The sequence below is a fragment of the Pelmatolapia mariae genome, linkage group LG20 (assembly GCF_036321145.2).
Source record: "Pelmatolapia mariae isolate MD_Pm_ZW linkage group LG20, Pm_UMD_F_2, whole genome shotgun sequence".
NCBI classification, from domain to species: Eukaryota; Metazoa; Chordata; class Actinopteri; order Cichliformes; family Cichlidae; genus Pelmatolapia; species Pelmatolapia mariae.
In genome coordinates, this window is record NC_086244.1 from 39,442,473 (window position 1) to 39,464,564 (window position 22,092).

At 38.3% G+C, this 22,092-nt stretch overlaps 1 protein-coding gene across 4 annotated transcripts in view; it reads right to left on the reverse strand.

The window, feature by feature from the left end:
* Nucleotides 1-21,840, reverse strand: part of lamb2l (laminin, beta 2-like) — a 53,362-nt gene extending 31,522 nt beyond the window's left edge. Inside the window, exons 1-3 of one of the 4 annotated variants that reach the window (XM_063464513.1) lie at nucleotides 21,700-21,792; nucleotides 21,319-21,359; nucleotides 6,979-7,046 (exon numbers count right to left, since the gene is read on the reverse strand). In XM_063464513.1, the coding sequence (XP_063320583.1) occupies nucleotides 6,979-7,021 (43 nt within the window). In that variant the 5' untranslated portion in view covers nucleotides 7,022-7,046; nucleotides 21,319-21,359; nucleotides 21,700-21,792. Of the gene's footprint in view, nucleotides 1-6,978; nucleotides 7,047-9,001; nucleotides 9,025-21,318; nucleotides 21,360-21,699 lie in introns of those variants that run through there. The other 3 variants (XM_063464511.1, XM_063464512.1, XM_063464514.1) reach the window with 3 other exon arrangements.
* Nucleotides 21,841-22,092: the final 252 nt, after the last annotated feature.

Consider the following 22,092-nt stretch of genomic DNA (forward strand, 5'->3'; position numbering starts at 1 on the left):
TATGTTTGCATTAATATTTTTAAGCTCTGGAGGTTGCTACTCATAATCAAATGCACTGCCTATCCTTGTTCAGTATATGTGTTGATAACAGTTCTTAAAAATGTAATCAGTTTATGGTCCAGTTTCTATCATTGACATCTGTTTTTGTGTATTTGAATGTGTTCCATTATGCACACTGTCAAACTGTTTTTCTTTTTTTGAGTTCTACTTTTCTTGTCACACTTTTGAATAAAAAAACATGTCTTTCTTGTCTGATTTAAAGAAAAAGTCAAAGCTTGATAATCTCGGAGCACAGAGACATAAAAGATGAGAGATAGCTGTTCATCCTGTTGATCTAAAGAAAGCAAACAGGAAAGATATAGATGGTTTAAAATGGACTCAAAAGCATCCTCTCTAATGTGACTAACAGTAACTAGGCACTTTATTAGGAACCCCTGTACATCTGACTATTCAATGTATTTATATAGTCACAACATCAGTTGCCTCAAGGCCCTTTATATTGTAAGGTAAAAACCCTACAATAACACAAAGAAAACAGAGAAAACCCCAACAATCATATGACCCCCTATGAGCAAGCATTTTGGCAACAGTGGGAAGGAAAAACTCCCTTCTAACAAGAAGAAATATTCAGCAGAACCAGGCTGAGGGAGGAGAAGACATCTGCCCGGATGGGGTGAGGGAAGGGAGACAAGACAAAGACACGCTGACAGGTTTATTCAAGCAATACATGCAGTAAATCACAAGAATAGTGATTAGGAGTTTCATTCTGTGTTCACATCAATCATCAATAGCGTTGCGATAGCGTGAAAAATGGCATCAGAATTCCCAGAGACTGTCAGACGTCAGGTTATTTTTCTTAACACAGAATATCTCTGCATCATCATTAACAGAAAGTTTCTGAGACAGACAACACATGCGACTCTAAAATGCTTTGGATTAGTTCTGTACAAAGCATGACAAGGCAAGTTAAGTGAGCCTGCATACAAGCCTCACCAAACATCATTAAAGCACTGGAAGACTGACAAAACCAAACATTCCTGGCATTAGAAGAAGACCTTAGAGATTTGTTAGATCATGCTGGGGAATAACAGCTTATCAAATGAATGTAAACTAAAGTTCCATCATGGCCTTTTGTATTTAGGAACTATAAAAAAAGACAAATCTGTTACTGACCTTACTGGCTACAAAGGACACTGCTCCCTTACCCAGATTGGTTTTCCAACATACTAACAATTCACTGCATTATATATATATATATGTATATATATATATATATATATATATATATATATATATAAATAAAATATAGAAATTTTGATATGAAGGGTGCAGATGTTTTGTGTTAAAAAAATACTGTATTCAGTGAAATAAGTGGTGCATTTCCACTTTAAAGACAGAGATATTGTTACAGTAGCGGATCTTCATATTAGATTCACAAGCCAAAACACTCAGGCATCAGACTGCTCTTCTGAAGTTTCAATGACAGAATCACAGTAGTGACAATGTTACTGGCTCTCAGCTGAAGGTCAGGTTTCCTCATTAGATCTTGAAAAAGTAAACTGCAGATCAAGCTCCCATGATTTGTTCCAGATTAAAACTGGGAAAATCCTTTTGTATGCTTAGTATGCATACTGTAGAGTATCGCAATTGCATTTTGCAGCTGAAAAGACAACTGTGGAAATCATTTTACGTTAAATATTTGCTTTCAAAACCTAAAGATTTTCTGGTTTACTCAGGCCAAAGTAACTAAGACTACAGCTCTTCCAATCTCTCTGTACACACAGACACATACACAATGTCTTGGAATCAGTTCAAGTACAAGATTAACAGAGGAAGATTTTCTGAATTCCAGTGAAACATTAACAATGCCTGGCGGTACTACAGACTATTCTACTATAATATACCAGGAAATACACAATAAGCTTTTAGCATATTGGCATTGCAGAACACGTTAAAGCAAAAGGAAAGAGGTTTAAGTTTAAAATGCCACAACATGTACAATGGTTACAAACAGAAATGTACAAAAACATGCTGCAAGGCAAACCTGTGGACTGCTGATAAAGAGCAGACAAACCCTGGACAAACATAAAACACACTTACATACATGCAGAAAGGTAAACCGTGTTTTTAAGCTTAAATAAAAAGATTACATTCTTTCAGAAGCAGAAAAACCTTAAACTTTATATTTGTCGTTGGTGCAGCTAAAAATTAGAGTTATGTTCCAGTTCACTACTCTGATAACTATTTAACAATACAGACACAGAGAATATGACTAAGAGGTTTAACTGAGTTTCACCTGACCTCACTTTAAAGGTATGTTCAAATAACCTGCCCAAGGTGAGGCACCATAAAACACTGTACATGGAAACCCTCTTAACAGACATTGTAATAAATTTGGCTTTAGAGTAAAACAAAATATGAAGGATCCAAATTAAAATTGAGTCAAGTCACTCTAGTATTTGGTGATCAGAGTGCTCCAAACACCAGAACTGCGCAAAGAAATAAAAATGTGCATTTAATGTACTCTGATAATTACCTACATCAGGTTTTCAAAAAAGGGCAGTTTTTTTAAAAGGGAAAATTTTGCACAACAACGACACTTTTATTGGAAATATAAAGACTGATGGAGACTATGATAAAAGCAGCATTCAAATGTGCCAAGAGATCCTCTCCCAACACTCTGTCTAGGCATGTATACCTCAGTACTGATTTAGCCTGTGTTTTAATTAATGACTGAGTTTGTGTTTTGAAGGAGACCACACATGCAAAGAATGCTACTGAATATAAGCCACTCTCAAAAGTGCTCTGACTAATGTCGTTCCTCAATCTGTGTAAGAAAATTGTGTTTGCTTTGGTAATTACAAGGCAAAGTCATCATCCTATGCAGACTAATTTTTGAGATGCTTCTAGCACCTCAGACATGACAATAGCGTGGAGCTTTCTCTTTGTGTGGGCTGCAGACACTTTTTTTATTACTGTATATCTATTTGCAAATGCATTTATACTCACAGTACCCACAATTACTGTGTGACTGTGGCTGATTGCATTGAAGCATCTTATTATAATGATTGTAGTGTTTAGTACCAACTTCACCAGTTATTTTGGTCTCTTGTGGATAATTCCCATCTTCATAGCTGCCTTCTATTAATAAAATTAGGTGACAAATAATACAGCTGTGCAGTGCCTACCTTTATACTTAAAACTTACACTATCAAAAATGACAGAGTAGTTGTAAAACAGCTAACTGAGCTAACTGAAATTTCAGAATTCATCTTAGTACAGAAACAGCACTAGTGAAGAATATTAATGATCTTCTTATAGAATCTGACAGCAGACTCATCTCTGTGCTTGTCCTGTTAGACATTCAATACTGCTGACCACAATATTCTACTACAGAGATGGATTTAAAGGAATTGCGCTTCAGTAGTCTGAATCATATCCATGTAATAGACTCCAATTTGTGCATGCAAATTCATACACATACACAGAAGTTAGTCACAAAGTTCCACAGGAGTCTGTGCTGGGACCACTTCCATTTACATTACACAATGCTTCCCTTAGGCAATATTATCAGAACCCATAGGATACATTTTCTTTGCTATGCAGATGACACCCAGCTTATATCCATGAAGCCAGATGATACAAACCAATCAGTTAAACTGCAGCAATGTGTCAAATACATAAAGATCTGTATGATCTCTAATTTCCTGCTTCTAAATTAACACAAAATCGAAAGAGGGGCGATTGCACTAAAATTCTAGAATCGCATTAGCAGACATGAGCATGGGTTGAACTGGGATTGTGAAATCTGATCACAGTCAGATCAGCCCATCATCCCTCTATGGCAGGCGTGTCAAACTCCAGTCCTCGAGGGCCGGTGTCCTGAAACTTTTAAATGTGTCCCTCCTGTAACAAACCTAAATAAAATTAGAAGGTCATTAGAAAGGCATGCTGAGGTGGCAACCCCTAGCCTTACTCAAGTAAATTTAAATAAATGTAAGTAAATGTAAGTTTTTGGAAAAATGTCCTTCTCAAAGTACTTTTATTGCACCATGTTCATTCACTCATAAGCTGCCGTAACATGAATCAAATGGCTGAATTGTCACCTCAGCTTGCAGTCAAGTTCTATAAAGTCTTGCTAATGACCTACTCATTTTATTCAGGTGTGTTTCAGGACACCAGCCCTCGAGGACTGGAGTTTGACACCCCTGCTCTACGGGATCAGTGCTGACAGCGTCACAGTTGGGATCGGTCAAGGATCCACCGCGGTTCTGCTATGAATAAGCTGGCCATTTTAAGTGGCTGTATTTGTACGAAATGTCAAACTGACTGCAAGTTTTATCCAACCATTTTACATTTTACATACTTGATCAACAGTTTGTATGGACTATATTGCGATCAGTAAAAAACAGTCTCTTGGTGAATAACAATTGAATAAGGGGGACATGTTCATAGAGAAGAGTAGATATGCTGCAGGAGAAGGATGGAGGACTCGTAGCGGCTGGGAAACAGGCTGGGCAACTGGCTGGTGGCAGCAATTCTAAGCATCTGTACCATCTGTGTATGCATCACTTATGTCTACGCATCTAACACCAGGAATGTTTTCTGTCATGAATAACATTTTCCTCATGTTCCTGCATTCCTGCTATAAGGCTGTATTCAAGTGGATGGTGTTTACCTGCTTGTGTGGGTTTCATTGCCATGTGCCAGTGCTACATATAATCACATGGAGGCAAACCAGCTGCTGTTTGTGCGAGGCACAGTCTTAACCCGGCTGTTTTTTGACACTCAGTATTCTTGTAAAAAGAACTACAGTAAGTTTTTTTTCCTTGATGCAAATTTGTTGGTCCTCTCAAAAGATTACAATCAACATGCTACATTTAAACAGAATATATTAGATTCTTGGAATGGGAAGGTATCACTTAATTAAGACCGACAGGATAGTAAATGCAAAGTCAGTGAGATGGCTGCAGCTTTAGTTCCTTTTAAATATAAATGTTTAACCAGTTTTACTTTTCAGAGCTTCTTTACTGGCAAGAAATACATTTTTTCAAGAACAGCCTTGTTGTCAAGGTTCTTGCTTTGAGTAAAGTGAGTAAAGTGTACCTCCTTTTATGTCCTTTTATTATTATTATTATGTAGCTGCATTTGAAGAACTGCTCATTTACCTCATCTCCTTTATCTTTTTTTCCACTGGGAAAAAAGTGCTTTGTGTGCGGAGGGCATGATGAAGGATGGAGTGAATGGAGTGAATACAAAGAAGCCAGTTAATGGTAAAATATATGTATGTACTAAATATATGCAAAGATATATGAAAAACACAGAGCTTGAAAGTCAGCAACAACATGAAGTTCTAAACTTGCTTCATCTCCTGGAAGCACACTCACTAACTGTTGCAGGATATTTAATGCAGAGGTCAGATATATTTACATATAGCTTTATATATTTACACAATATTTACAAATATTAAAATATGAAAGATTTTAAGTAAATTATCATCCAGCATAGATATTCTGTGATTGTTAAACTGATCCTTCCATGCTTTCATTTATTCACAAATATGTATCACCAGATGAAGCAAAGTTCATGCTCACTATTATTAAAGTTTAGCTTCTGGCCCTGCACGTATGAATGGTTCCTTCCTCCAGTTAATAATCAACATAGAGACTGACCCAGATACCTGAGAATAGGCGAGTTAGGAATGGCAAGCATAAAATATGTAATCAGTCTTTCTTGTCATGGGTGTGAATGGCTAAAAATATATAACAATTTCTCTTTAACTTAAAAAAGTACAGCATAACTAACCAGGGGTAAATCTTACAAGTGAAATGGTGGCTATGCTCTTGTGTGGCCCTAAAAAAGTATCGCACAACCGTACTACTAGGCTTGCAAGTCCTCTGATTTAGCTCTCCTGTCAGTGGCCTATCATTCCACAAATACCACCATGGCAGATTTCAGGAATCTTTTTAAATTTAATTCTAAACAAACATCTCAAAGAATTTTCCCTCAGTGAGGGAATTCATCATAAGTGTACACTGAAGATTATGTTGTCTATTCTGAACCTGCGGTTCTGGTGTTAAATATACTCAGAATATGACAATAGAGGAAATATTTTAATGCCTAAGGCATCGGCTGTTACAATAAGAAGTGAGTTTACTTTATAAAGGACCTATGAGGAAGTGGCATGCAGTGACTTTACAGAAAGACTGGCAGAGACAATTGCCCCAGCCCCATTCTCCTCGTACACACAAAAACACCTTTCTCCACTATTTACCTATTTAACAAGATAAACTAGATGAGATTAAAACATACCATGAACAGACAGTCAATCTTACAACAACTTATGTCTGAAAGACCTTGAGGAGAGTGAACATAAGCAGTCCTAATATGCCAGGACAGGGGCTCAGGGACAGTAATGACCGGCTAACGTCAGTTCTCACAGTCATCTTCAATTTGTTGCTGGACCACTGTTGTACCTTCCTGCTTTAAGACTGCTGGCATCATTCTAGTGCTCAAAAACCCCACAGTCACTCATCTCAATGACTACTGCCCCACAGCGTTCCTTTTGTGATGATGTGCTTTGAGAGACACATTGTCTCCAGCCTCCCTCCTGCATCTGACCCACTACAGTTTGCATACCGCTCAAATCACTTTATGGAAGATGCCATCTCCTCTGTAATACAACAGAGCCAAGCACATCTGGATGATAAAAACACAAACATGCAGATGCTGTTCTTGAAAATAATCAAAGAGCTCGTTGTCAACTTCAGGAGCGGCCAGGGCGGTAATACACCACTCCTTATCAACAGCATGATAGTGGAGATGGTAACAAGTTCCTGGGAGTACAGGTAATAAACACTCTGTCCTGGTCACTGCACACTGGAGCTCTTGCTAAGAGAGCTCAGTACTTATTACAAAGGTCGAGGAATTTGTTCACCCCACAGAAAAAGACTAAACACATGTCTGACTTCTACTCACCCAGCATGAGGAGGCTCAGATGAATATTCATGATGGGCATCATGATGGACAACAGGCTGTCTCTTTGCCTGTAACACACATAAATAATTTGTGAGAGAAAGAAATCAATAAAACATCTAGGCCACAGTAAAACACCACAATACACAGAGGCATTGTTTGTCCATAAACTAAAATAGAGTATTAACCACTGTCAGTCAAGGCAGGTGGTGGAGTCCCTTACAGATCTTAACAATGGTCTTGGCTGGTTGGAGTAATAATTACTCAGTGCTGTGGTAACAGCTGATGTTACAACACAACCTCCAGGCTTTGCTGTGATGTAGTAGTATGGGAAAGATAGATGGTCTTGACTGAAAAGAACCAACCAGTGTCTACATTGCTCATGTTAGATAGTCAGAAATGTTACTCTGAGATAAGTAAAAGTAGTTATCAAAAAGGCAAGAGGACCAGAATAAATGAAAAGACTACTTGTATTTAGAAAGCATGTCACATCCTTGATTTCTTTCACCCTACATAAACCTACTTAGTTAAGAGGGAGACAGATTTTATTGCCCCACAAAGGTTTTCAATATGAAAGAATTGCCCAGAAAGCTCAACTTTGCTTGCTAATCCAGGTTTATACTTTAAAGCAGGTCCCAGTTGGGAAGCATTTTTCACACTCAGCTTAGCAATAAAAAGACTAAATGCCTGCCGACCCACAGGGACACCGTCAAACGCACGCACACCGAGGGTGTGCCCTGCACCGTCACAACACTCAGTTCAGTAATGTGCACACATTCAACAGATAGATACACAACATTTAAAACACCACATTTAGTGTTACCTTTAACACAGACGGGTGGAGATACTTTTTGTGCATGTGAAAAATATCAAAGGATACAAAAAGTTTATTGATCTCTAAAGAAAAAAAAGCATCAAGTTTTCTGTATTGGTAGAGAAAATTTCTACTATGTGCGGTCTGCTTCTCATGCTGAACAAAATGTAAAAAGAGACTGTCTGCAGGGTTTCTTTGTTATATGCATATCGTTTTAGAACAGTTTAGCTGCTGCCTAAATGCAGACTTTTTGCCTTTATTAAGACATCCATGCAGAGAGACATAAAGGGAGAAGACACACAATAAACAACCTGGGATAAATTCGAACCAGGGCCTCTGCAGTAGCCTTACTACTCAACTTGGTGAGCTAGATTGTAAAGACAATAGTTCGTATATTTATCATTTATAACTGCAATAATGTATTGCTTCATGCACTACCAGAATTTTACATGTGACACTATTTACTGTCTGGACGATGGAGCTGATAGGATGCTCAAGTAAAAAATGGAAACACAAAATGCTGGATTTTTATCTATAATACAAAAAAATCTATTTGTTTTACATGTTTTGTTTAAAATCAAGAGCATATAAACTAGTTATTAATGCAGAAGGCATACAGTCATCTTTCCATCAATCACATAACTTCATGGGCTTACAACAGAGGTAAGATGGATGTGCTTTTTTTTTTTTTTTTCAAAAACAAAAAAGTCCCAAAAACACTAGATCCCCGTTAGTGAGGGGCCACTTACTGCACAGTCTAAGAGTGGGAAGATCTGCAAAGAATCATAATGCCTGTTTGCCACCGCAGAGTTGCAAAGAGGTATTTTGTCAATCAGTAATATTATATTTAACCCATCCAAGGCATGAAGATGACAATAAACAGTTTTGATCAAAACTACATTCTAGCAAAAGCCATTTGGTAAGAGTTAAAACAAAGAAAAAAAAAACAACCTGTAGCACTAATCTTAAATTTTAACAGCTACATGATTAAAAGTTTACAGTTTAGACACAAGTGGCCGACATGAGTGGCGACAGCATGAGGTTGCCTTTTAATCTGAACTCTTTGCCACAAGCTACAGAAATACCCAAAATATATTCAGAGTTTATCTGATATTACACAAATGAAAAACCTATTTTAAAAAATAACAACAAAAGCACAACTGTGTAATATTCATGATGAATCCAACTAACTGAGAGCAGCCTTGTACTCACACAGCCATGGGTCACCTCACTCTCCTCTGCACAGCGTGGTCAAAATTGCTCACTGGAGGCCAACCTCGCTTGACAGTGCGTAGATTCCCGTATTCCAGTGCACGTGTTCAAGCCTTGGACCCCAATGTGTACATTTCCGCATGCATGCACATGTGCAGTGTGTATGTGCGCCAAAATGTGTAAAACAAACTTGAAAGTGCAACCGACGGCAGTGATGTAAAAACACAGGGAACGCCACCGGCCAATTGGAACGCAACGTGTCTGCGGGACCCCCTTCATTCCACTCGTCCCTCCTACTCCCTCTCTTTTTGCTCTCCCTCCAGCCCGTCACTAGGGCACTGGGGTGAATGGGCAGCTATTCTTATTCTAATTTCACTGTCAGTCTACGGGCCACTGCCTGAAAGAGGGGAATGGTCTCCAGGCTTTTGGAATGCACCACCCCTTTCTTCTGGACACTTGGAAGAGTGAATGGTGAGAGAGGAAGATGAGGGCAGAGAAAAAGAGCGAGAGGGACAGTTCAATGAGGAAGAGGAAGACCAGAGGATGATGGAAGAGGAGGGAAAATTTAATGTCAAAAATAAGGAAAAGAATGACAAAAGAAACTGAGAAGAGTGGTACCGGCAGTCTGATCAGTTTAGCTTAATACAAACTGGGCGACTCCATAACAGCATTTTAATGGAAGTTAGTAAGAAGAACCACGCAGAAGATGAATTTTTCACATCTACTCTGATCAGCCCTGTCTCTGCATTAAATGATAACAAGTCCACCAAAATACTGAAGAGCAAATTTTAGAGGAAATTTTCTATGGTAGAAATCAGGTCAGGTGCTGTACAAACTAAATGACTAAATAACATAAAAGAGACTGACTAAATCTCTTCAAAGTATAAAGGAAACGTCTTTGGGATAATTTTTTTTTTCATTAATGTGACTACAAACCAAATGAAATTAACCTGTGTGTCACTTTGGACATGTGACAATAAAGGCTATACAAACTTCTTTTGGCGACCAGAGGAGTTGCCCCTGTTTGCCATAAAAAAATGTTAGTTTATGATATGTATGCATTGGTTTCACTTTTCAAACCTGTAAGCAGCATTCACCCATCCATCCATAAATGCAGCTGTCAACCCAGCTGTCAGGGCGAGAGGACAGGTTGTCAATCTGTTGCACTGCTAATTAGCTCCTTACTTTAGCTTGATATTTTGCAGAAACATAACACCATGCCAATAATCTTCTTCTCATCACAATTCACCAGAATAGGGTAATTTTATTCTAAAAATACAGTTTAATTTGTGAAAATAAGACCAACTACTTGAATAATCACAAAATTACATGTGCTGAGAATTTGTTGTTCCTTTTTTATCCTAACCACTGAAAAAATAAAGGATTTGAAAATAAAACTGAGCTGAAGCATAAGCATAAGGTCAAAGAGTTCAATTCCATTCAAATCACTGAAGTGACTCTGCTGCTGTGAATAGATTAGCAAGGAGAAAGGTGCATGAAGATGCATGATAGAAAATCAACAGCCTATTTATGCAAGATAATTCATAATTTTATGGGGGGGGGGGGGGGGGGGTTGTTATATTAGTTGGGTCTGATTATTGGGGGGGTCATAACCCCCCTAACCCCTCTGAAAATTACACCCCTGCATGCATGTGTGTGATTCAGGCGCGACAACTTAAAAACTGCAGCAGAGAACAAAGCAGCTTTCACAATCACAGCTCTCTGCTGATGTGACCTTTCACCTCTACTAAAAGAGCGAGATACGTCTCAACACACAGTAAGCACGTACGTGGCAAGTGTAACTAGTAGTGACTTCAATGCGGTTTCTTAATCTGCTGTAAGAGTTCACAAATCAATTACTGAAAACTTCAACTACAATTCTACAAACATCTGAGAATTTGATCCCCCTGAAAATAAATGCAACATATTATACAAAGACACTACTTTCACAGAACTAAAGAAAAAATAGCAGATCAAAAATTAAAAAGAATTGCAAGTATGCCTCTAACACTCTAGCCTGCAGCTCTTTTTAACGTATATCTTGCAATCCTCTTGTAATCCAACTATGCGGGTGTCTGGGTGTTAGACAAAACTACAGTAAAATAAATCAGATAGGCAACTTATGGGTCTATGACAGTGGTTTCAGCTGCATGTACAGACATTATCAGACTTTAATCATTTTATTCATTTTTTAAGTTTTTATATAGGTCAAAGTGTCCCAGTTTTAGGCTGTAAGTAGCAAGCTCTTATGGATGTATTTAAATATAAGAAAAACATTGTTATGAATATGCAAGCAACAGGAACTGAACCTGGAACTCTTCTTAAAGTAGACAAATAAGAAAATGATCATCACAGTTAGAAGTCTTTGGTTAGGTTTCACTGCAGGCAGTCAAAGACCTTGAGCAAAGACTTTGGCACAGACAAGCACACAATCTCTACAATGAGACAGATAAGACGGACTGCAGAAAGTTCAGTGCCACCACTATAACTCCTGCATAGCGGTCGGACAAAGCCAAGGAATCTCTACGCTCAAGTCCAAACAAACCCAGGTTCCCATATCCTTGAAAACCATAACATGATAAGCCTGACTCTGTGCGTATGTGTGCGTGTGTGTCTGTGAGTTTGTGTACACATGAAATGAAGGCCTTCAGACTGAACTACTGAAATCACTGCTGCTAACACACTGCATGAGTGTGTTGACTGCTTGAGGCACTGTTGTTAACATGCTGTAAAACAAGGTTGGGCTGAAAATGGGATCAGATCATTTGTATAAGATCCTGGAGGAAGTTTACTTTCCAACAGGCAGGTGACTCGATATTTATGGTTGTGCCACCTGTAACACTGTCATCTGGATCAGTTAATCCATGATCGTTCAGTGCCTATATATTACTTTTAGCTATGAATGACAACATTTTCTCCATTGCTTTTACGTATTAGACAGAAAAGTGATATTACCAGTGTTCATTTATTTGTTTATTATTAAAACTATGTGCTTCAGACTGTTAAATTAGCCAAATCAAACATCCAAAGAACAAGGGAGCTCCTCCTTCTTCTTCTAGTCAATATGCACTATAGTCATCTACATACTTAATGACTACACTAGGGCTGCCACAAACGATTATTTTGATAGTCGACTAGTCACCGATTATTTTTGCGATTAGTCGACTAATCAGGTCATGCATCCATTGGACGTAAAACGTACAGCTTATTGCACCAGCATGCATCTGCTCTTATATAACGATCATTAGCTTACAGCTTTAAGTGTTTAAAGTATGTGCTAACTAAAAATAAAGACGAGATGATAGTTTATTTAATTTTAATGAAATTTGCAGATTGTTTCGGTGAAGTTTAATAAACTCCTTGCTATCTAAAATATAACGGGACACCGGAGTATATTCTCGAGCATCTCACACTTCTGACAACCAGTTGTCTGCTTGACGTTTATTCAGCTATGTAAAAATTATAACTTTAATCTCAGGCAAACCGATTTACTCAGGAACAAATAAAATACTAAAAAAAAAGCCAAACAATAACATTTTTAAGTTATCTAAGTGACTTATGTATCATGTTTAACCTGAGTAGCGAAAGACGGCGGTGGGTTTGAAAACGATTTGCCGGGAGTCCGGTGTTCTCACGGGCTCTAGTGAGCCTTTCCCCCGGCTAGCTATCGAGCTAGTGGTTAACAGACGTCTCCGAAAACGTCGGAGCGCTTTTGAAAATATGTGGTGTCTTGATAAACTGAGCAGATATTTGAGGTTTATACAGTTACATTCTCGCCTGAAAACATGTTAAACGTTTATTTTGTGACCCAGAAAGAATAATAAGAGTAATATTAAAACTAACTAGCTGCCGCCATTGTTGGAAACTGAGCTGGGCTGCGCTATGAATTCTGGGACAGAGCTACTTCTTCTTCTTCGGGGTTTAACGGCAGCTGGCATCCTTGTACATGCAGTGCTGCCATCTTCTGTTTCAGTCCGTTATTACACTCTTAAATCCTACTACTTATTCCTGCATCTTTTGTGATCTTACAAAGCTTCAAACGACGCGTCGACTATTAAATCAGTCGTCGACGATTTTGATAGTCGACGTAATCGTGACTAGTCGACTAATCGTGGCAGCCCTAGACTACACTAACCCAAGTAGTACAAGTGCCATAGGCTGAAAAACAATAAACTAGACACAGAAGGCTTGAACAAATGAGTGCCTCAAACAAAGGCACTAGTTTCAAGAAATGTACAAGTCTCCCTTGCTTCACGCATTGGTACTATAGTATAGACAACCCATAAACAACCCATTTCTGCAATGTTATAGTTGTCTAAAGCAGGACAATAAAACAGCAGCAGAGGGCCTTGAACATAATTTATATAATTTATTGATAAGAAAATGTCACCTTTTTTTACCCAACTGTCTTAGAGCAAGACGCAGCGTACACCCTGGCCAGGTCACCAGTCACAGGGCTGACACACAGACACCCATTCGCAGTCACACCTGTGTGCAATTTAAAGTTTCCAACTAAACTAACCCCACTAACTGCATGTCTTTGGACCCAGAGAGAACCCACACAAACAGACGCCGGCCTGATGGTGGAATTGAACTGAGGATTTTTGTGCTTTAAGGTAACAGTGCTAACCACAGTGCTAATAACCGGGGTTACTCATCAAATACTGAATTATGGTGGGTGTGTGGGATCAAAAAAAGTAATTATGACCACTTATACCTAGAATCACTGACATAACTTTGACCCCGTATAAATGAATATAAAACCACCTCTGATGGAGCGTGAAGAACTAATCCGAGCAAATAAAGAGTGAAATCCAGAGCAGAACAAACAAACAGGTTTCAGGTCTCAGCAAGAGCGCTCAGGAGGTGAACATGCTTGAATTAAACATCTGCGGGAAATCTACATCCTCACTTACGTTGTAAATGGAAACTGCTCCCACCCCTACACCGCAACCCTCCACGCCATTCAAGTTGCTGTGGGATACCTGGGGCAACCCATGGTGTGATTCCATATCTCGGGAAGTACATGTGAGCTCAAGCAGAAGGTTACAGCGTGGGATTTTATATATCGTCTTTATTTTAGAGCAACTAATGTCACACATTATGCCAGACTATTTTTAAACTTTTTCAGTGTTCTTCTTCTGTAATAATTACATTATTTAGCTGTCTTAGTTACTGTTTTTGTTATTTGTTACACCCTGTTTATTAATTTCTTCAAATGTGTATTTTAACTTTATTTTAATATCTGTAATCAAATTATCTAAATCATTTATAAAAACTAAAAACCATAAATACTTTTGTTTGGTCAAATCTCAATTAAAATGTGAAAATTAGATGAAAATTAACGATTTCTTCAAGAAATTACTTCTCTGCCATTACTTCAGTTGCTGTAGGACGGGCTCAAATGACCTGGAATCCTGTTAAGTTCTAGTTATATTAATGGTATCCATCCATCATCTTTATTATGGTGCTGGCATCTATCCCAGTTAAGGAAAACCCTAGACAGGTTACCAGTCTGTAGCGGGGCTAAGAGAGACTGACAGGCATTCATGCTGGCATTCACACCGTCTGTCAATTTAGAATCACTGATTAATCTAACCCTCTGCATGCCTTCAGACTGTGGGAGAAAGCCAGAGTAACATCTACATAGTAATCTATTATATTGTGAGAAATGTTTTTCAGGAAGGAATTACAAGTAATCTATTTCACACCATGCCCCTCAGACTTTAAAACTTTAGGAAAGATCTCCTATTTGAGATGGGACGCCACATATTTGATTATAAAAGAGTGTATGGAAGAAGCTAATTATGAATTCTGAAAATCTGCAATCAGAAAAGATCTACAAGAAAGAGACAGATATTTAACAATTTTTGGAACTACAACTGTAACATGCTTCATAACTATACTATAGACAAATACACATTACATCTACAGCAGCTTAACTTTTTCCCCTAAATTCGTACAAATTCACTTCCTCTAATGATACTGACTAAATGTTTAGAGCAAAGAACTGAGAGAAGATTGAAACCACTCTTGAATTAGTCTAATGTACAGTGATGTTCCGTATGAAAATGAAGGATACAAGCTATAAAAAATACATGGTTAAATAGGAGCATAACACAACAAAACATACAGACATTTAATTAAAAATATGAAAGTCCATTGCTGGAATACACACAATATATTAATAGAATCCTTGTCCAAAAATACACCAAATCATTTTGTGTATGTAGGAATCAAATAAGATCATGTCTTTCCATTTTGTTAATACTGGTTCAATCCCACTCATTATACATGAAAGCCTTTTTGCACTGAACTGCAAGATATGAGTCAGAGTAGTCATAAATTACTTTAACATCCCTTAAAGCCACAATAACTTTGTCTCCTCAGATCAAATTAAGCCTATGTTGAAGTCACTGTGAAGTTATTTGGAGCACATCTTTCGAAATGCAACACATTTTAAAAGCCTACAGGAAAAGTTTGCGATGGAAGTCGAGACTTGTTTATAATAAGGACACAATTAAATCTTACCCTTTAAGGAAATTAACTTAATATTTAGATTAATAGAATGAGCTGGGTTTTCTATTACCATATAGCTGGAGGTGAGTTAACAATTCCAGCTTTATAGATGAGCGGCCCCAAATGCCTCAGCTCTTCTCAGTCGATGTTCGCCCCTTTATTTCAGAGCATCTGGTGCTCACTGACCTCATTTAAGCCTCTATTGCTTCAGTCTCGCGTTATAACATGTTATAACAATTGTAGGCACCAATTGCTCACACAGAACACCTTCAAACAAAACAGTTCAGTTAAAAAAAACTGCCTTCAAACGACTTTCAAAACCACTGCATAAATCACCAGATCATCACCCCGGGAGCCAAAGGAAATCTCATAATGCTGTCTGGACAGTTGGCGCGTTTTATACAGTAAAGAAAAGATCACAATCAAAGACAGTTTTATCCAGATTTTCCCTGCTGCTTGACACAAGCATGAAATAAAGCACACCCAATACCGCCTACTGCTTGGCTTACATTTGCTCCACACCACCTGTGTACACACAGACACACAATGGGAAGTGTGAACGTGCGATCCCCTTCAAAACACAACCGATACATTTTGTTTTTTCTCTCTAAACAATCGAACAACATTCTGCATCACATCACCTGAAATGAGCGTTATCGTTCAAAGTCTTTGGTGTTTTACCATATAAAGCAAAATAAACTCAAAGGGACATGCCTGTCTGACAAGCCTGACAAAAACTCACGCAAGGGCATGACCAAACAATAGCGAGTGAGGAGCTCCTGAAGCGCGTTGCAGACACATGCGAACCAACGTAGTCGTGTTTGGACTAGAAAAACCGAGAATTAGTTGGCGCAAGGTGGAGGTGAACAGGGCAGCTGTGAGGTTGTGGCTCAGCATTAACACCTTTGTAGTAGTGCCTATAGAGATAACCCAGAGAGTGCTGCAGTTCACTAGACAACAGTGTTACCTGTGAACTATTAGAAGTGCAGTGTCACATATTAATGTACCTCCGAACACAGAGACTTCTGTCAGCCTTGGCTAGCTAACACAATGCATGGAATTCCAACAACAAAGGCTAACCATGCAGATAATGCAAAATTACCAGATCTCTATCACTTATTGTAATAATTTATCTTCCACAGCTTCTTGTGTGGCTCATTGGCATCTACATTTTTTTGCACATAAAAGTGCAAAAAAAGGTTTTTATTATATTACAATATTTGAAATTCCTATTGTTCTGTTGGACTGACTAAGAGCACAGAAGCCCTACTTATAGGTTTCTATTAAGGAACAAAAGCAAACAAAAGTAATCTAATGTGACACTTTATTAGATACACCTTACTAGTATGAGTTGGACAACCTTTTGTTTTCGGAACTGCCCCTTTGTCTTTGTGGCGCAGGTGCTGGAAAATCCTCGGTGTATTTGCAAATACTGAGATGATAGCATCTGCAGATTTGTGGGCTGGCGGTCATGATTTGCCACATCCCAAAGGTTCTCTGTTAGATTGAGGCCTGGTGACTACAGTGAACCCATTGTGGTGTTCAAGAACCCAGTTTAAGATGATTTGAAACAGCCATCAGATGAACGGTACAAACTGGTCATAAAAACATTGCTGACTCACTTGGTGAAGTATTGTTTCTTCACCTTGCAAATCTACTGGATTTATACCATTTTTACACCATTTTCAAGCTTTTTTTCAACTGAACAAACCAAAGGTCTTTGCTATTTCTTTGATGGATATTCATTCATTTTTAGACTTTTAGTGATCATTTTCTTTGCATTATCCTCCCATTACTTTTCATATTCACATACAAGGTCCTCTTTGAAATGATGACCCAGTTCTCTGTTAAATGAACCATGTGTGAGTTCTTTTATGAAAGAACTAGGGCTGTTGTCATGCTCCTCAGCATTTGACCCAGTGTTTTATGTTTTTGGTGTTTCAAGTTATGTATAGATATTTAGTATTAAATATCTTCAGTTTGAGTCTTATTTACTCTGGGTTTCACCTTTTTATATTCCCTCTGTGTTTCCCGCCTTTTCATTCTGTGTCATTTCCTGTGTTTAGTTCTATCTGCACTCTTCTGTCAGTTATTGCTCCTCACGTCCTCTTTTATTTTGTTACCATTTGTCTCTTGTGTTTAGCTTTACTTTCCTTGTCTTGTTACCTTGATTTAGTTTACGTGTATTTAGTTCCCCAACTGTGCCTCATTCCCGATTAGCCATTAGTGTATCTACGTGTATTTAAGCGTCAATTTGCCTTAGCTCTTTGTCATGCTGTACTGTAGTCTTCTGTTGCATTCTCAGCCTGTTTTGGATTTAGTTTCTTCTGGCTGTAGTCATCATTGTGATAAGCTCCTTGCTGGTTCTCACATTTTTTGTGCCTACTATGTGCTGGTATTTTCACGGACCTTGTGTTTACGACTTGTTCACCACCTGCAAATAAGTTTTTTTCTTATTTGATATCTATCTCCTTTGAGTCTGCATCTGGTTCCTCATTCGCCCACATACGAGAGCTGCACCCAACTATTCACCTATTAAGATATTTGTTAATAGGTATGTATTCAGTTTTCTCACGGGGTTAGCAAACATTTAATAATTTCCATTATTTTCTGTTAATTATTACCTAATGTTAATTATAACTAAATTATTGCCAAGTTAATGGGGTTAGGTTAATTGGTGAATCTAATTTGCACATAGGTGTGACTGTGAATGTGAATGGTTGTCTGTCTCCCTGTGTTAGCTATCCATCAGGCTAGCAACCTGTCCAGGGTGTACCCCACCTCTTGCCCTGGTAGCTGGGATAAGGATAAGCAGAGGAGAATGGATTGATGGATTATTACCAAAATGAATAAATGAAAATGAATAAATACTGAAACTGAGCCATATAAGAATAATGTAGTTGTCATGTGTTGATAGCTATTATATTGTTTGTTTGCTTTTTTGTTTGTAAAATACAAACCTTCCCTTTAAAGATGTAACTTGAAAGCTTGCACTTTTCTAATACTGTAATATGAACTGTCCAAATACATATTGTTTGGGCTATATGCAAAGACAACAAGACAAATATCAAATACCTTTTGATACTTTTTAGACACACACACACACACACACACACACACACACTTGTAAGAATGATCACAATAATTTGCAGTCGATTCTTGTCATTAGACTGCAAATAACAAGTTCAGCTGCACAACAGCCGTGATTATGAACATCTTGCAAAAACCCCATTAGAGGTTGCAAATTTCCATCAATAATGTAATTAAAGAGCACACTGACAGTAGTTGGAATATTACTGTGAGTTCAATCACACAACTTGCTCGTTCTCAGATTTTTGAGTTATATATATATATATATATACATATGAATCTGAAAACGAGCAAGTTCAGAAAAACACAAGTACTCCTAAATAGCATTAAATCTGTTTTCTTTCCAAAATACTATACTAGCCAAAATGCTTTTCCCCCCCGTCCTGAATACACATTCAAACTTGTGCTCCTTAAAACTGTGTTTTTTACTTCATTCTCAAGCCAGTGGTTCTTAGTATATAAGAAACAGCATAGACACCACATTGTCACCAGTGCTACAATGTAACAACTAAGTGAGGCTGACTGATGCTGGGTTTTTGCCATGCTGGATTCTGGCATGGGTATCCCAGCTGTTCCTGCAACCTTGCATGTCCAGAACAGTAACACCTCTGATCTGATGATTCTTGGTGGCAATAAAACTAGACAGAAGTACTGAGATGAGTTGCTTCAGTCTGCACTTGTGCCTTTTCTGTGGCAACACCCCTACCTGCAAATGTTTCATTACCACACTCCCAAGGTAGCATCAGCCTTTCTGGAAGAAGCATATCCAGTGTCTTTGCCAATATTTAGTCTAAATATATCTCCTACTGAACACTACTTTAGACATGCTGGGTTGATGTGTCCATCAGAGGCAGCCATAACCAATGATGACTGCACAGCTGGAGGCTGCAATCATCCTGGAATCAACCAGGTCATCAACCAGTGAATGTATGCCAAAGTGTTGGTCTACAAAATCCCTTAAAAATACAAACTTCATATTCTATTTTTAACTAGTACACCATCAGCCAAAGCAGATAGCAAATATATGTTTCTCTTACATGTCTTGGTTTACCACTATAGCTCCGAGTAGCTCATGGATCCTTTTAACCCTTAGTTAGAGTTGTAAATAGCAGTAAGGTGACAGGCCAGGTCCTGACCTGATTAAAACTACACTAAGCCTATAAGAGCCATGGGACCCTGTGCCTCCAAACACAGCCAATACCAGGATAAGCTGATGAAAAGAAATTAATGCTAAAAAGCATTTTTTGAATTACAAGGAACAATATGTCTAGGGCAGTTATTTAAATGCTTTTTTTCTTGATATGAACAGATAAAAAAGAAGTCTTTATATAATTACTCTGTGCAGCCTTACAATAAATAACAAACCCATTAAAATACAGAGACAAGAAGATTAACAATAAACATGGTAACAGAAACAGGTACTAACAGACAGATGAGACAGAGGAGGGACAGACAAGGAAAAACTGGGGAGATTAAAATAACAACAAACCAGAGCTCAATTAATCTCTTTGCTTCTTTATGATACAATATTACTATGAGACTACTGTAAACAATGGAATCACTCACTTTAAGAAACTGTGCCATGGCACAATTTTCTTTTTAATTATTTTTCACTTCCTTAAGCACTATTATGAAGGGCCAGTACCAACAAATATATTTGTCAAGCTCCTGAAATGTAACTGTCAAACACCGTCTTTTCTTCTTTATATGACCTCTGTAGCTGTAACAAATGTTTGACCACATTATTTTAGATGGTGAATATGAGCTCTGCTCTGCATTAATCTTAGCTGCTGGTTAATCTGGCAGGAATGTGTGCAAGAGTGTCAGAAATCTGCCTCCCAGCCATAAGCAAACTTGTGGTGTCAGTGAGAAAGCATGTCCACACATCCATCACTTTACAGGACACACAGGCTCGTATTCATCAAAGTCATAATAGAAATATATACATTCCCCTATGGCGATCAAATATTCTCAAAATATGCTTTCCAATGTAATGATATAAAAATGATATGAACACATTTTTTTCTGTGCTATGACTAGTCAAGGTGTGCTTGTTCACGTTTTTCCCAGGTATGCTGCCATATCCATATCTAGGACTTGGCACCGATTTTACACAGGATGTCCTTCATGGAGCAAACATTTATCTGGGCTTGGAAGAAGCACTAGAATAGCACTAGCTTGTGGCCTCCTAAGGTCACCTGACATGACAACAAATACCTTGCCTTTTGGCCTTTTGAATAAGTTAAGAAAATGGATGGATGGATTCAGGTGGTAGAGCGGGCTGTCCATCAGCTGGAAGGTAAGTGGATTGATAATATACTAAGCTGCCCCTGATGCATCCAAGCGCTGTATGAATATGTATGTGTGTGTGTGTGTGTGTGTGATTGAATGAATGACACTTTAAAGTATTTTAAGCACTTGACTGCGTAGAAAGACACTATAGAAGTACCAGTTATAAGCGAATCAAACTTTGGATGCACACTCTTCTACACACGTTTAAATCAGATATAATAGAGCAGAGAGAAACTTTTTTTTCCTACGGAAAAATGTCAAACAACCTCCAGTGTCTAGATACATATTATCTAAGTGAATGTTAACAGGGATTTTGCTGCACTTGCTTTAGCGTCACCAATAAAATCCCATATAAAAATCCAACCTCAAACATGAAACAAAAAACGCAGTTGGATCCTTTTAAGGGTTATACTTACAGTAGCAGTTGTAGTAGTCAACAGTTTCTGGCTACATGTATCTACAAGGTGCAGAAAAGTTCATTCATTTATAGTTTCTTTTAATTCCTTTGATTTTATTCTCACTACGTAATCATTAACGCAAGCTAAGCGCTAACAAAGATTAATTAGCCTTAGCATAAAAGCAGTCTTCAATGTCACATTTTAGCCCCTACATAGGTTTTACTACTGCAGCACCTGGGCTACAGTAATAAGACAAGGTTTATATAAACTTGCTCTTCAGCAAACAGAGGAGCATAAGCTCACTGTAACAGTATGACATTGGTGGTTGTGAGTTACTGGATTTCACTGAGGAGTTTCCTTACAGAAAAGGTTTGAAAGACAAAAATTAACACAGCTCACCTGCCCCGAAGCTTTCTGCTGGCTCTGTTCGCTCCTTCACACACACACATACAGAGCTAAACTAAATTTCTTTCGCTTTCTTTCCCTCAGACTCACACAGACACACACACACTCTCTCTCTAACAGAGCTCGTCCCGCAGCGGCTCGATGCACTGCCTGTGTAGTTCGGTCCTCGGTCCTGACGAGGTACGGTGGCGCGCTCAGCCCCGCCAGGGGGAGGTGTCAGGCAGTCCCAGGTAAGAAGGAGCAGGTAGAGCTCGTTCACAGAGCCCGACCACGCCCGCAGAGACCAAGGCCACTGGCAAAGTTCTATACTTGTGTTGAAAAGTGTTGAACTTCCTGCACGGATGAGAGGTCAAACTTGCTCAAGAGAAAGCAAGCAAAAAAAAAAAA